This window comes from Blennius ocellaris (genome assembly GCF_963422515.1).
Source record: "Blennius ocellaris genome assembly, chromosome: 16".
Classification (NCBI taxonomy): Eukaryota; Metazoa; Chordata; class Actinopteri; order Blenniiformes; family Blenniidae; genus Blennius; species Blennius ocellaris.
In genome coordinates this window covers 524269-539601 of record NC_137665.1, presented here as the reverse complement: position 1 = coordinate 539601, position 15333 = coordinate 524269, and the positions used below count along the sequence as shown (strand labels likewise).

Below are 15333 nucleotides of genomic sequence, written 5' to 3'. Positions count from 1 at the left end.
ACATGAACTAGTTTATGTTTCTAATCTGACGTAGTTTCTCTTCTTAACCGACAAAGTTGTGACGGATGTTTTGACGTGTTTGGAGACGAAACGTGTCGGTCGGGTTCAAACCTCCGTCCTTTCAGAGGAAACGACGACGACCAGACCAACGCCACTCAGCTGCTGGCTTCGCTCACGGTGCCGGGGAACTTTACGTAACGTGTCACAGTCACTCACTCGCCAGTTGCCGGGGGTTTGCTGTCTTGCCCAAGAGCACTTGGCCAGACGGACGGGCGGAGGCGGGGTTTGGACCGCCGACCGTGGGCCGGGGAGGCGAGTCGCTCCGACAGCTGAGCTGCAGCGGCTTCAGCTGCCGGCAAGTCGTTGACAGTTTCAGCCCACGGCTTCACGGTCCAGAGATCATCCATCCATCCATCCATCCATCCATCCATCCATCCATCCATCCATCCATCCATCCATCCATCCATCCATCCATCCATCCATCCATCCATCCATCCATCCATTCATTCATCCATTCATTCATCTCCTGGGCGCCGCCGCAGTGAAGACGATCCCCCCACACGCCCACGGACACCCTGGGGTCTCCAGTGGCTGAGGAGGGGGTCCCAGCAGGGGGTCCCAGCAGGGGGTCCCTCTTCTGACACCACAGACTGGAGGGTCTTTGTTTGGGGAAGTCTGCTTTTTCACTTTTCCATATCAGCAGAAGGATTTTTGTAATGCATCCGTCACTCTGCTGTACAAGTACCACAACTAACCCTGAGCTACTTTTAGCATGTAGCATGTAGCATGTAGCAGTTAGGCTCCTGAGCGCCATGAGGCTCATTCTGCTGGTGATGAAGTTGCTGATCTGACTCCTCTTGATGTTTTGGTAGAACATAGTGTTCTTTCTTTATTCGGTGTAATGAAACCGGTCCTGACTCGTCCTCCGCCGTCCTGCGGGGACAGAAGCGTGACGTCACTAATGGTAGCGGGTTGTTTGGACTCCAGACCAGCGTCGGTGCAGGTGTGGTAGTGAATGTTCATGTTGTCATAGAGGAGCTGTTCCATTGAAAGAGAAGAGCAGCGTGTCTCTGTGGTGCAGGACGGATGGTTCCCGTGGAGACGGAGACGGAGAACCTGAACGTGTCGCCATGAAAACAAACAGGTCCTGCTTCTTCCACCTTAACGGTTCCGGTCCTGCAGCTTTGTGCTCTGATGCTGCAGGCAGACCTCTGATCTGTCCCCGGCCCCGCCAGGCAATGATTGCATCATATTTGCAGAGATGATACCCCCCCCTCCACCCCCCCCCCCTCCACCCCCGCGGAGACCCTTCACGTGTCCTGTTACCTCCAGCCCAGCGCTCTTGTTCCTGCTGCTGCAGCTCATATATTCTACAAACACAGGTGATGGTGGCTGGAAGCCTCGCCATGTACAACCTCTCCGCCGTTGTCATGGAGACACACGATGGAACACCCCCCCCCACCCCCCCCCCCCCCCCCCCGGACGGCGGATTGAAGCGTCTGGCGTAACCTTGTCTTCACCTTCAGACTCAGATTCATGTTTTCATCAAACATTTATTCACCACGACTTGTTGCTATGGAGTGTTGGCGGGATTCAGCGGGACGCTGTGATTGGCTGGCGAGGAAGTGAAACTACAGGATGGGGGGGGGGGGCATCACATGAAATACGCATGAAAAACTATCAGTCATTTGAATAATGAGATAATATCAAAAAAGATTTTCTTCAGAAGGATTACAAACAAATACAACTTAAAATGTAAACAAAATGATAAAAACAAGACTGATGATTGCACAAATGTAAACAAAGATAGAAAAACTCGAAATGTAAACAAGAAAATATCAATCTATAAAGACATGAGAAATCTATAAATAAGACAAATAAAGGTAAACCATCGATAAATAGAGAGACAATTAGAAGCAGCATGTAAACAAAGAGCCGTCAATAGTCTGTTAAATATTCAAATGAAAACAGTAAAATACATAACTTTTACAAATGAAATCAAAATAGAAAGGTGCAAACAAAACAAGAAAAATAGGTTAACAAAATGTAAACAAACAGAGCATGTAAATAACAAAACATGAATCTTTAAATCGATATGACAAATCTATAAATGAAAATTGTTCTCAATGAAGCTGCTCTTCATTGAGAACAGTGCTAATGCTAATGCTAATGCTAATGAGAGACAGCAGCTCTGCAGGTTTTCAACAGGGAGTTGGCAGCTTCAGCTGCGTTATTTATTTTTCTTTGATTCAGGCAGGAAAAAAAGAAAACCCGGCTATAAATAAATAAATAAATAAATAAATAAATAAATGAAGAGTAAACTAATGAAGTCAGCAGCGCCGGCAGCCTCATGAGGCCGAACGTTGAGGAACGCTGGACGAGGACAAAATGTCCCATTTCCACTGCAAATCCACGCCGACGTGTCGCCTGCAGCTTTTCCTGCCCAACTCACACTGCCGTCGCCCCGAACCCGGCAGGCGGACCTGAAACCCGGCAGGCGGACCCGAACCCGGCAGGCGGACCCGAACCCGGCAGGCGGACCCGAACCCGGCAGGCGGACCAGAGACCCAGCAGGCAGACCCGAACCCGGCAGGCGGATCCGAACCCGGCAGGCGGGACCCGAACCCGGCAGGCGGACCTGAAACGGCCCCAGTTCAGCCCGGAGGATTTAGTCCATTAACGCTCCGGAGCAGCTCACTAAACAGCCGTCAGGGACTCGTCAGGCGGGGGGACGGCCTCCGCCAGATGGAGGCTCTCATTTCCAGCGGGAAGCGAGAGGCGGAGGAACAACGGTCATGATGGATGTGCAGCCGGTGTAATGGAAAGTCTGGCGTCCGTGACGATCTGTGTGCTCCCAGGCAGAAAATGAAGAAAGTGACTGGTGGAAATCACACTGGAGTTCAGACGCCGTCTTTATTTGTTCTCCACATTAGCATCTCCAGACCTTGATATGGAGGAGGGGGAGGGGGGGGGGGGGGGGGGGGGGGGACTCAGAGTTCAGTGGAAACCTTCACACTACAAATAAATCTTCACATAGAGGAAAGAAACGTGGGATGTTGAAGTAGAGGTCAAACACGTACTTCAGGCTATGGATGCACCAATACCGATACCAATACCGATACAGTATCGGGTCGATACCAACAGTTTCTGTTCTGAGGTGTTTTTTAGGCACATTGAGAGAAACAGTGACGATGAGAACATTCATTGATTTGTATAAAACATAAGAAATGTGTATAGAATAAATAATAGACTTTTTTACTCGGAGGGGGGGAGGGGGAGGGGGGGGAGGGGGGAGGGGGGGGGGCACAGATGGGGAACATTACATAATTGCAGCCCGGAGAGTAATTGAAGACGTTGTGGAGCGAAGAGTCTGTATTCAGGCTGTTTCTCACCGTTACACCTCCTGCAGTTGTTTTGTTCCCGAGACACAGAGGAGAAAAGTTCCTGCCTGCTGGAGCCTCACAGGTCCTCCTCAGTCTGACCTCCTCCTCCTCTTCTCCTCCTCTTCCTCCTCCTCTTTCGAGTTCCTCCTCTTCCTCCTCCTCTTTCAGTTCCTCCTCCTCCTCCTCTTTCAGTTCCTCCTCCTCCTCCTCTTTCAGTTCCTCCTCCTCCTCCTCTTTCAGTTCCTCCTCTCCTCCTCCTCCTCCTCCTCCTCTTTCAGTTCCTCCTCCTCCTCCTCTTTCAGTTCCTCCTCCTCTTCCTCCTCCTCCTCCTCCTCTTCCTCTTCCTCCTCCTCCTCCTCTTTCAGGTCCTCCTCCTCCTCCTCCTCTTTCAGTTCCTCCTCCTCCTCCTCTTTCAGTTCCTCCTCCTCTCCTCCTCCTCCTCTTCCTCTTCCTCTTCCTCTTCCTCTTTCAGTTCCTCCTCCTCCTCCTCTTCCTCTTCCTCCTCCTCCTCCTCTTCCTCTTCCTCTTCCTCTTCCTCTTCCTCTTCCTCTTCCTCTTCCTCCTCCTCTTCCTCTTCCTCTTCCTCTTTCAGTTCCTCTTCCTCTTTCAGTTCCTCTTCCTCTTTCAGTTCCTCTTCCTCTTTCAGTTCCTCTTCCTCTTCCTCCTCCTCTTCCTCTTCCTCTTCCTCTTCCTCTTCCTCTTCCTCTTCCTCCTCCTCCTCCTCTCATGTTCACACTCTTGTCGTTCCTCCAGATCAACGGTGTGACGTTCCCTCTCCCTTGGCGAAGGTCCGGAGCAGCAGCTCCCTCAAGCCCAACGAATGGAGCTACTGCGATTACTTCTGGGTGAGTTACTCTGATTACTTCTGGGTGAGTTACTCTGATTACTTCTGGGTGAGTTACTCTGATTCCTTCTGGGTGAGTTCCTGCCGATGGAATCGTCACCTTCTGACTCATCCTGACGAAACAGTTTCACAAACGTGCGGCGGCGGTTCCTTCCTCCAGCGGGGAAACGTCCGCTCAGTTTGAGGAGAGAAGAAGAATCAATGTGACCTCAATCACCTTCTAGTGTTCCTGGACTCAGTCTCACTTGAATCAGCTTATTCATTCAGGCTCCGCCCCTTTTACTGAAGAACCAATCAGTGCAGGCCCCAGCAGGTCAGAGGGTGACTTGATGGAGGCGTCACCACGGACACACCAGGAAGTCGTTCTATTGTCAGAACTCTATCATCTCAGATCACGTTTCTCTTTTTCTCACTGAATCTAAACGATGAGACCTAAAACACACATTTTCTTCTCCAGTGCAAAAAAACCTGTCAAGGTCTAACAAAACCTGGCCGAAGCTTTAATGCTAACGCTAATTCACCGGCGGTAGCAAGCACTGCTGCCCTCTGCTGGTCAGTTCTGGGTATCAGTAACGGAACGTGTTTACTTTTATTTTGAAGTAAACACATATCGGTCGTCATTTGGGCCCAACTTGAACTTGTTCCGTCCGGTTTGCCCGGCGGGCCTCATGTTCACACCGAGACGAAACCTGGGCCCGACACGACGACTCCGCCGGAGCCTCCAGACGACCCTCGGGACATAACTGAACCTCCAGACGACCCTCGGGACAAACTGAACCTCCAGACGACCCTCGGGACAAACTGAACCTCCAGACGACACTCGGGACAAACTGAACCTCCAGACGACACTCGGGACAAACTGAACCTCCAGACGACACTCGGGACAAACTGAACCTCCAGACGACCCTCGGGACAAACTGAACCTCCAGACGACACTCGGGACAAACTGAACCTCCAGACAACACTGGGGGACAAACTGAACCTCCAGACGACACTCGGGGACAAACTGAACCTCCAGACGACACTCGGGACAAACTGAGCCTCCAGACGACCCTCGGGACAAACTGAAACCTCTAGACGACACTCGGGACAAACTGAACCTCCAGACGACACTCGGGACAAACTGAACCTCCAGACGACACTCGGGACAAACTGAACCTCCAGACTACACTCGGGACAAACTGAACCTCCAGACGACACTCGGGACAAACTGAACCTCCAGACGACCCTCGGACAAACTGAGCCTCCAGACGACACTCGGGACAAACTGAACCTCCAGACGACACTTCGGGACAAACTGAGCCTCCAGACGACACTCGGGACAAACTGAACCTCCAGACGACACTCGGGACAAAACTGAACCTCCAGACGACACACTCGGGACAAACTGAGCCTCCAGACGACACTCGGGACAAAACTGAACCTCCAGACGACACTCGGACAAACTGAACCTCCAGACAACACTGGGGACAAACTGAGCCTCCTTCCTGAGCGAGACGAAGATGCTCTTCGTCCTGCGGGAGACGGTCTGTCGTCCCTCGTCCTCCTCAGCTTCCTGTTCCAAACGGCGTCCAGAGGTTTTAGTGTCGTCTGCTGACCTGCTGCTCCACAACAACCTGCTGCTCTGCAACAACATGCCTGCTCCGCAACAAGCTGCTGCTCCACAACAACATGCTGCTCCGCAACAAGCTGCTGCTCCGCAACAAGCTGCTGCTCCACAACAACCTGCTGCTCCACAACAACCTGCTGCTCCACAACAACCTGCTGCTGCACAACAAGCTGCTGCTCCACAACAACCTGCTGCTCCACAACAACCTGCTGCTCCACAACAACCTGCTGCTCCACAACAACCTGCTGCTCCACAACAAGCTGCTGCTCCACAACAACCCGACACTCCCGAGTCGGAGCGTCTCGTATCGTCATTCGCTCGGTGTCTGACGCCTCCTCCGCACGGCAATGACTCACGCTGGCGTGTCAGAGGTGGCGAGGTGTGACGAGGTGTGGCGAGGTGTGGCGTGGCGAGGTGTGACCCCCCTGGTTGTGTCTCCTCAGACGGACAGGAAGGACCCTCAGGGCGCCGCCTCGGTCGCCGGCGTGGAAGTTCTGCTGCAGAAGCAGCTGAAGGGCAAACAGATGCAGAAGGAGATGTCCGAGTTCGTCCACGAGAGGTAAGCTGTGCCTCGCAATGCCACGCCACACTGCCATGCCACACCGCCACGCTACACCGCCACACCACCACGCCACACCACCACGCCGCCACGCCACACCACCACGCCACCACGCCACCACACCACGCCACCACGCTACACCGCCACGCCACACCGCCACGCCACCACGCTACACCGCCACGCCACACCACCACGCCACCACGCCACCACACCACGCCACACCGCCACGCCACCACGCCACACCGCCACGCCACACCACCACGCCATCACGCCACCACACCACGCCACACCGCCACGCCACCACGCCACCACGCCACCACGCCACACCGCCACGCTACACCGCCACACCACCACGCCACCACGCCACCACGCCACACCGCCACGCTACACCGCCACACCGCCACGCCACACCACCACGCCACCACGCCACGCTACACCGCCACACCGCCACGCCACGCCACCACGCCACACCACCACGCCACCACGCCACACCGCCACGCTACACCGCCACACCGCCACGCCACACCACCACGCCACACCACCACGCCACCACGCCACACCGCCACGCCACCACGCCACACCGCCACGCTACACCGCCACACCGCCACGCCACACCACCACGCCACACCACCACGCCACCACGCCACACCACCACGCCACCACGCCACACCGCCACGCTACACCGCCACACCGCCACGCCACACCACCACGCCACACCACCACGCCACCACGCCACACCACCACGCCACCACGCCACACCACCACGCCACGCCACCACGCCACCACGCCACGCCACACCGCCATGCTACACCGCCACACCACCACGCCACACCACCACGCCACCACGCCACCACGCCACGCCACACCGCCATGCTACACCGCCACGCCACCATGCCACACCGCCACGCTACGCCACCACGCCACCACGCCGTCCCTCCACCCTGGTTTGGTGTGAAAGACGTCCGCTGGTTCTTCATGAGGCTCCTCTGTGGAGGAAAGAGTCCCAGTGTCTCATTACGCTGCACTTCCTGCTCAATAAATCCACTTTTCTTCTCTGTCCAATGAGCTGAAGCTGCAGGAGTTGTGTGGAGTTGTGAGGAGGTGTGTGGAGGTGTGTGGAGTTGTGAGGAGTTGTGAGGAGTTGTGAGGAGTTGTGTGGAGTTGTGAGGAGTTGTGAGGAGTTGTGAGGAGTTGTGAGGAGGTGTGAGGAGTTGTGAGGAGGTGTGAGGAGTTGTGTGGAGTTGTGTGGAGTTGTGAGGAGTTGTGAGGAGTTGTGTGGAGTTGTGTGGAGTTGTGTGGAGTTGTGTGGAGTTGTGAGGAGTTGTGAGGAGTTGTGTGGAGTTGTGAGGAGGTGTGTGGAGTTGTGTGGAGTTGTGTGGAGTTGTGTGGAGTTGTGTGGAGTTGTGTGGAGTTGTGTGGAGTTGTGTGGAGTTGTGAGGAGTTGTGAGGAGTTGTGAGGAGTTGTGAGGAGGTGTGAGGAGTTGTGAGGAGGTGTGAGGAGTTGTGTGGAGTTGTGTGGAGTTGTGAGGAGTTGTGAGGAGTTGTGTGGAGTTGTGTGGAGGTGTGAGGAGGTGTGAGGAGGTGTGAGGAGTTGTGAGGAGGTGTGAGGAGGTGTGAGGAGTTGTGAGGAGTTGTGAGGAGGTGTGAGGAGGTGTGAGGAGTTGTGTGGAGGTGTGAGGAGTTGTGTGGAGTTGTGAGGAGTTGTGTGGAGTTGTGTGGAGGTGTGAGGAGGTGTGTGGAGGTGTGTGGAGGTGTGAGGAGGTGTGAGGAGGTGTGAGGAGGTGTGAGGAGGTGTGAGGAGGTGTGAGGAGGTGTGAGGAGGTGTGAGGAGTTGTGTGGAGTTGTGAGGAGTTGTGTGGAGTTGTGAGGAGTTGTGAGGAGTTGTGTGGAGGTGTGAGGAGTTGTGTGAGGAGTTGTGAGGAGGTGTGAGGAGGTGTGTGGAGGTGTGAGGAGGTGTGAGGAGGTGTGAGGAGGTGTGAGGAGGTGTGAGGAGTTGTGAGGAGGTGTGAGGAGTTGTGAGGAGGTGTGAGGAGTTGTGAGGAGGTGTGAGGAGGTGTGAGGAGGTGTGAGGAGTTGTGTGGAGTTGTGTGGAGGTGTGAGGAGGTGTGAGGAGTTGTGTGGAGGTGTGAGGAGGTGTGAGGAGGTGTGAGGAGGTGTGAGGAGGTGTGAGGAGTTGTGTGGAGTTGTGTGGAGTTGTGTGGAGTTGTGAGGAGGTGTGAGGAGGTGTGTGAGGAGGTGTGAGGAGGTGTGTGAGGAGGTGTGAGGAGGTGTGAGGAGGTGTGAGGAGTTGTGAGGAGGTGTGAGGAGTTGTGAGGAGGTGTGAGGAGGTGTGAGGAGTTGTGAGGAGTTGTGAGGAGTTGTGAGGAGGTGTGAGGAGGTGTGAGGAGTTGTGAGGAGGTGTGAGGAGGTGTGAGGAGTTGTGAGGAGGTGTGAGGAGGTGTGTGGAGGTGTGAGGAGTTGTGAGGAGTTGTGAGGAGGTGTGAGGAGTTGTGAGGAGGTGTGTGGAGGTGTGTGGAGGTGTGAGGAGGTGTGAGGAGGTGTGAGGAGGTGTGAGGAGTTGTGAGGAGGTGTGAGGAGGTGTGAGGAGTTGTGAGGAGTTGTGTGGAGGTGTGAGGAGGTGTGTGGAGGTGTGAGGAGGTGTGAGGAGTTGTGAGGAGGTGTGAGGAGGTGTGAGGAGGTGTGAGGAGTTGTGAGGAGGTGTGAGGAGGTGTGAGGAGGTGTGAGGAGTTGTGAGGAGTTGTGAGGAGGTGTGAGGAGTTGTGAGGAGGTGTGAGGAGGTGTGAGGAGTTGTGAGGAGGTGTGAGGAGGTGTGAGGAGGTGTGAGGAGGTGTGAGGAGGTGTGAGGAGTTGTGAGGAGTTGTGAGGAGGTGTGAGGAGTTGTGAGGAGTTGTGAGGAGGTGTGAGGAGTTGTGAGGAGTTGTGAGGAGGTGTGAGGAGGTGTGAGGAGTTGTGAGGAGGTGTGAGGAGGTGTGAGGAGTTGTGAGGAGGTGTGAGGAGGTGTGTGGAGGTGTGAGGAGTTGTGAGGAGTTGTGAGGAGGTGTGAGGAGTTGTGAGGAGGTGTGTGGAGGTGTGTGGAGGTGTGAGGAGGTGTGAGGAGGTGTGAGGAGGTGTGAGGAGGTGTGAGGAGTTGTGAGGAGTTGTGAGGAGTTGTGTGGAGGTGTGAGGAGGTGTGAGGAGTTGTGAGGAGGTGTGAGGAGGTGTGAGGAGGTGTGAGGAGGTGTGAGGAGTGGTGAGGAGGTGTGAGGAGGTGTGAGGAGGTGTGAGGAGGTGTGAGGAGGTGTGAGGAGTTGTGAGGAGGTGTGAGGAGTTGTGAGGAGTTGTGAGGAGTTGTGAGGAGTTGTGAGGAGTTGTGTGAGGAGTTGTGAGGAGGTGTGAGGAGTTGTGAGGAGGTGTGAGGAGTTGTGAGGAGGTGTGAGGAGGTGTGAGGAGTGAACAAGGGAACGTTCCTCCGCCTGACAGGAGTCGGTTTTTGGCCGTCAGGTCTTGTTTGACGCTCTCAGTGTCAATAATGGATTTTCCTGTGTGAGTCTGGTGATGTGAGGCTTTTTTCTTCCGGCTTCACAAAGTTTCCTTTTGGGAAAAGTCCAATAACCCAGTTTGTCGTCAACCTCTGAGAGCCAATAAGACGACCAATCACTTTGAAGTGAACACAGATTAAACAACATTAATTAACTTCAACTGAAACGGACCAACTGGGAAAAGACACTTCAATTACTGATTACCACCAGTTTACCAGTTTAATTATTCTCAGAATTTCCTTGTGGGATTAATTAATTCTTTCTGTTCTGTTGCGTATTATTCAAATAATACCGACCGAATAAAGTCACTTTTAGCTTCTTCCCACTTGAATTGGTACTTTATTTCCCGTTTAAACTTTCTATCTCTACAATTATATTATTAGTGCATTTCTATTGAATATTCTATCTATTTTATGTGTATTTTGCTCACGTTAGCCACATCCAGGGAGCAGCACCAGAAATGTCATTATCCTCTACATAGAATTACAAACAAAGTCTAGTCTTGTGGGATTTCTGTCACCAGACAGTTTGAGCTGCAGATCCTCAGCTAACAAATGAACATTTATACAGAAATGAACTGATTGGTTTTAATGTTATTTTCCCACTTAAAGTGAAACAAAATCCTCTTTAGTATTTTGATGTGTGTTTCCTGGCTGCTTCCCTGTTCAGGATCAAGATCGAGGAGGAATACGCCAAGAACCTGTCCAAGCTGTCTGTGAGCGCCTTGGCCGCTCAGGAGGAAGGGTGAGGCGCCGCTCGTCTTCCTCACAGGAAACTCTTCACCTCTTTCAGCCGCCGCGTCAGAAAGACGCTTTGATTTCACTCCAGATTCGTAAAAATCCTGCAACTGCATGACTTTTCTGTTGATTCTCATTTTTTTCAAAGTGCTGATCTCAATGCCAGGTTCTGCTTCTCTCAGCCTCCTCCGGTTTTATTGATTAGCTTTGTTGACTGAAACCTCACAAGGCAGCGGTTGATCAATCTGATAATAATAATAATAATAATAATAATAATAATAATAATGCTTTTTTTGTATTGCGCTTTACATTTGTAAATGCCAAAGTGCTCAGAACAACAGTACAAGCTAAAGGAAACGATATCAATCTTTTTTTAACTGCAAAACAAATCAGTCAGAGCTGCAAAATAGGACATCGCCGTCAATCTGTTCATTCTCACGGGAATTAAATCTGTAGCAGTGGAAGCTTGGACCTGCTTCCACTGCTGGAATGGAATGTGTATGTGAACGTCTGTTCAGGACTCTGGGTGAAGCCTGGACTCAGCTGAAGAAGAGTCTCCATGACGAAGCCGAAGTTCACCTCAAGTTCTCCAACAAGGTACCTTCTGCTTCGTCACACCCTCAAGTTCTCTAACAAGGTACCTTCTGCTTCGTCACACCCTCAAGTTCTCCAACAAACCATGTGGATTCACAACCAACTCCTCACATTTCATCACTTCATCCAGCATCAGCTATTCAAAACTATATTTTAGCTTCTTTTCAATACTTTCAGACGGTGGCAGAAATGAACACGGATGCCAGAACTAAATTTACCGTATTCTCTGGACCGCGAGGTCACGACAAAGTGAAAACAGAAGACTTGTTGTCTTTTGTTGTCTGTTTACAAAACAACGGAAACAACGTAGTAAATAGTTGTTCTGCACTCGGTCAGTAGATTGTTGGATTCTGTTTTCAGATCATTACCTTGTAAACAAACAGCTCAGTGACGTCTTTAAGAAAAGGCTGATTGATGACATTTATGATCCCACTGGTTTTCTGCTAAAAATGTTTTTGATCTTTTTCACTTCTTAGAGACATGTTTCTTCGTCCCTCAGTGTAAATCAACAGTAACGGAGGTATTTCTGTGGGACTGTAGCAGTTTTCTGTTGTGATATTAGTTTTATTTTATTTCTGACATGTTGGTACACAAATACAAAGATAAACCAACACAAACAGCAGACGTAGCAGAGCAAAGCAAACAAGGCAAAACCAAACCAAACAAAATAGTAACATAACTAATAAATAATGACCCAACATAGCTAAGAAGCAGCGACACAGCGACACCTTGTGGTCAGAGATGGAACGTTTCATATATTTTAATATAAAATCTACACGATCACACAAACAACTCATAAAAAGTGACTAATAGTCCAGAGAACATGGTCACTTTGTCAGAAAATGAGAAGATTGTAGTTGAAGCTTCAAGTTTGCAGTATCACCTGATCTCCTTTAAACGCGACTGCACGGGTTCCAGAGCTGGTTCTAAGTAAAGAAGGTCCTCCGGTGTCTCATTGATTAAACACATGTTCTGATGAGTCGCAGTAAACGAGCTCTCTGGTCCTAATGAGCAGCACGAAGCTTCAGCGTTCTGCACCAAGGAGGCTCCTCTCCCTCAGTAAACACACTTCCTCATCAGAAGCAGGAAAACCATCCTTTTCTGTCATCGTCCCAATGGGAAACAGACTTTATTAGGAACTGGAGGCTCTGAGCTGCAGCCAACTAAACCTCAGACGTATTGATTTCTGAGAGAAGATCCGCACTCCACCGGTAAACACCATAATAAAAGTGAAGCTCGAGGAGCCGAGTCTCAAAACACAAGATGAATAATGCAGGGGGCCATCGCCAACGTCTCGCCATGTTTAAGAGAGAAAATGATCAATTAATCAGTCAGTAAATCATTTAAACTGCACTTTACTGACTGTGGGTATAAATAACACACACACACACACACACAGAAAACAAAATGCCTCATAGGTCTGAACTCGTCTAAATTATCTGACATGAAGCTGTTTGGCATCGTCTGGTCAGAAACAGGACTTGTTGTGTTGCAGCTCCACTCGGAGGTGGAGAAACCGCTGCTGACCTTCAGAGGAGACCACTTCAAGAAGGACCTGAAGAAGTACGACCATCACATCGCCGACCTCAGGAAGCAGCTGGCGAGCCGCTACGGCGGCGTGGAGAAGGTACGGAGTGTTTTAGTTCAGGATGGTGACGGTGTGGAGAAGGTACGGAGTGTTTTAGTTCAGGACGGTGTGGAGAAGGTACGGAGTGTTTTAGTTCAGGACGGTGTGGAGAAGGTACGGAGTGTTTTAGTTCAGGACGGTGTGGAGAAGGTACGGAGTGTTTTAGTTCAGGATGGTGACGGTGTGGAGAAGGTACGGAGTGTTTTAGTTCAGGACGGTGTGGAGAAGGTACGGAGTGTTTTAGTTCAGGACGGTGTGGAGAAGGTACGGAGTGCTTTAGTTCAGGACGGCGGTGTGGAGAAGGTACGGAGTGTTTTAGTTCAGGACGGCGGTGTGGAGAAGGTACGGAGTGTTTTAGTTCAGGACGATGGTGTGGAGAAGGTACGGAGTGTTTTAGTTCAGGACGGCGGTGTGGAGAAGGTACGGAGTGTTTTAGTTCAGGACGGTGTGGAGAAGGTACGGAGTGTTTTAGTTCAGGACGGTGCGGAGAAGGTACGGAGTGTTTTAGTTCAGGACGGCGGTGTGGAGAAGGTACGGAGTGTTTTAGTTCAGGATGACGGTGTGGAGAAGGTACGGAGTGTTTTAGTTCAGGACGGTGTGGAGAAGGTACGGAGTGTTTTAGTTCAGGACGGCGGTGTGGAGAAGGTACGGAGTGTTTTAGTTCAGGACGGTGTGGAGAAGGTACGGAGTGTTTTAGTTCAGGACGGTGTGGAGAAGGTACGGAGTGTTTTAGTTCAGGACGGTGTGGAGAAGGTACGGAGTGTTTTAGTTCAGGACGGCGGTGTGGAGAAGGTACGGAGTGTTTTAGTTCAGGACGGCGGTGTGGAGAAGGTACGGAGTGTTTTAGTTCAGGACGGCGGTGTGGAGAAGGTACGGAGTGTTTTAGTTCAGGACGGCGTGGAGAAGGTACGGAGTGTTTTAGTTCAGGACGGCGGTGTGGAGAAGGTACGGAGTGTTTTAGTTCAGGACGACGGTGTGGAGAAGGTACGGAGTGTTTTAGTTCAGGACGGCGGTGTGGAGAAGGTACGGAGTGTTTTAGTTCAGGACGGTGTGGAGAAGGTACGGAGTGTTTTAGTTCAGGACGGTGTGGAGAAGGTACGGAGTGTTTTAGTTCAGGACGGTGTGGAGAAGGTACGGAGTGTTTTAGTTCAGGACGACGGTGTGGAGAAGGTACGGAGTGTTTTAGTTCAGGACGGTGTGGAGAAGGTACGGAGTGTTTTAGTTCAGGACGACGGTGTGGAGAAGGTACGGAGTGTTTTAGTTCAGGACGGTGTGGAGAAGGTACGGAGTGTTTTAGTTCAGGACGGTGTGGAGAAGGTACGGAGTGTTTTAGTTCAGGACGGTGTGGAGAAGGTACGGAGTGTTTTAGTTCAGGACGGCGGTGTGGAGAAGGTACGGAGTGTTTTAGTTCAGGACGGCGGTGTGGAGAAGGTACGGAGTGTTTTAGTTCAGGACGGTGTGGAGAAGGTACGGAGTGTTTTAGTTCAGGACAGCGGTGTGGAGAAGGTACGGAGTGTTTTAGTTCAGGACGGCGGTGTGGAGAAGGTACGGAGTGTTTTAGTTCAGGACGGTGTGGAGAAGGTACGGAGTGTTTTAGTTCAGGACGGTGTGGAGAAGGTACGGAGTGTTTTAGTTCAGGATGACGGTGTGGAGAAGGTACGGAGTGTTTTAGTTCAGGACGGCGGTGTGGAGAAGGTACGGAGTGTTTTAGTTCAGGACGGCGGTGTGGAGAAGGTACGGAGTGTTTTAGTTCAGGACGGTATGGAGAAGGTACGGAGTGTTTTAGTTCAGGACGGTGTGGAGAAGGTACGGAGTGTTTTAGTTCAGGACGGTGTGGAGAAGGTACGGAGTGTTTTAGTTCAGGACGGCGGTGTGGAGAAGGTACGGAGTGTTTTAGTTCAGGACGGTGTGGAGAAGGTACGGAGTGTTTTAGTTCAGGACGACGGTGTGGAGAAGGTACGGAGTGTTTTAGTTCAGGACGACGGTGTGGAGAAGGTACGGAGTGTTTTAGTTCAGGACGGTGTGGAGAAGGTACGGAGTGTTTTAGTTCAGGACGGTGTGGAGAAGGTACGGAGTGTTTTAGTTCAGGACGACGGTGTGGAGAAGGTACGGAGTGTTTTAGTTCAGGACGGTGTGGAGAAGGTACGGAGTGCTTTAGTTCAGGACGGCGGTGTGGAGAAGGTACGGAGTGTTTTAGTTCAGGACGGTGTGGAGAAGGTACGGAGTGTTTTAGTTCAGGACGGTGTGGAGAAGGTACGGAGTGTTTTAGTTCAGGACGGCGGTGTGGAGAAGGTACGGAGTGTTTTAGTTCAGGACGGCGGTGTGGAGAAGGTACGGAGTGTTTTAGTTCAGGACGGCGGTGTGGAGAAGGTACGGAGTGTTTTAGTTCAGGACGGCGGTGTGGAGAAGGTACGGAGTGTTTTAGTTCAGGACGGCGGTGTGGAGAAGGTACGGAGTGTTTT

At 51.7% G+C, this 15333-nt stretch overlaps 1 protein-coding gene across 1 annotated transcript in view; it reads left to right on the top strand.

Annotated features, from left to right (window-relative positions):
• Nucleotides 1-2350: 2350 nt before the first annotated feature.
• The window catches only part of LOC308141621 (growth arrest-specific protein 7-like), a gene marked incomplete at its 5' end in the record, with an annotated part of 17911 nt that continues 4928 nt past the window's right edge, over nucleotides 2351-15333 (top strand). Inside the window, 8 exon segments of the mRNA XM_080511828.1 lie at nucleotides 2351-2671; nucleotides 4137-4163; nucleotides 4165-4188; nucleotides 4190-4228; nucleotides 6280-6395; nucleotides 10583-10657; nucleotides 11169-11247; nucleotides 12740-12871. Of these exon segments, the coding sequence (XP_080367954.1) occupies nucleotides 2351-2671; nucleotides 4137-4163; nucleotides 4165-4188; nucleotides 4190-4228; nucleotides 6280-6395; nucleotides 10583-10657; nucleotides 11169-11247; nucleotides 12740-12871 (813 nt within the window).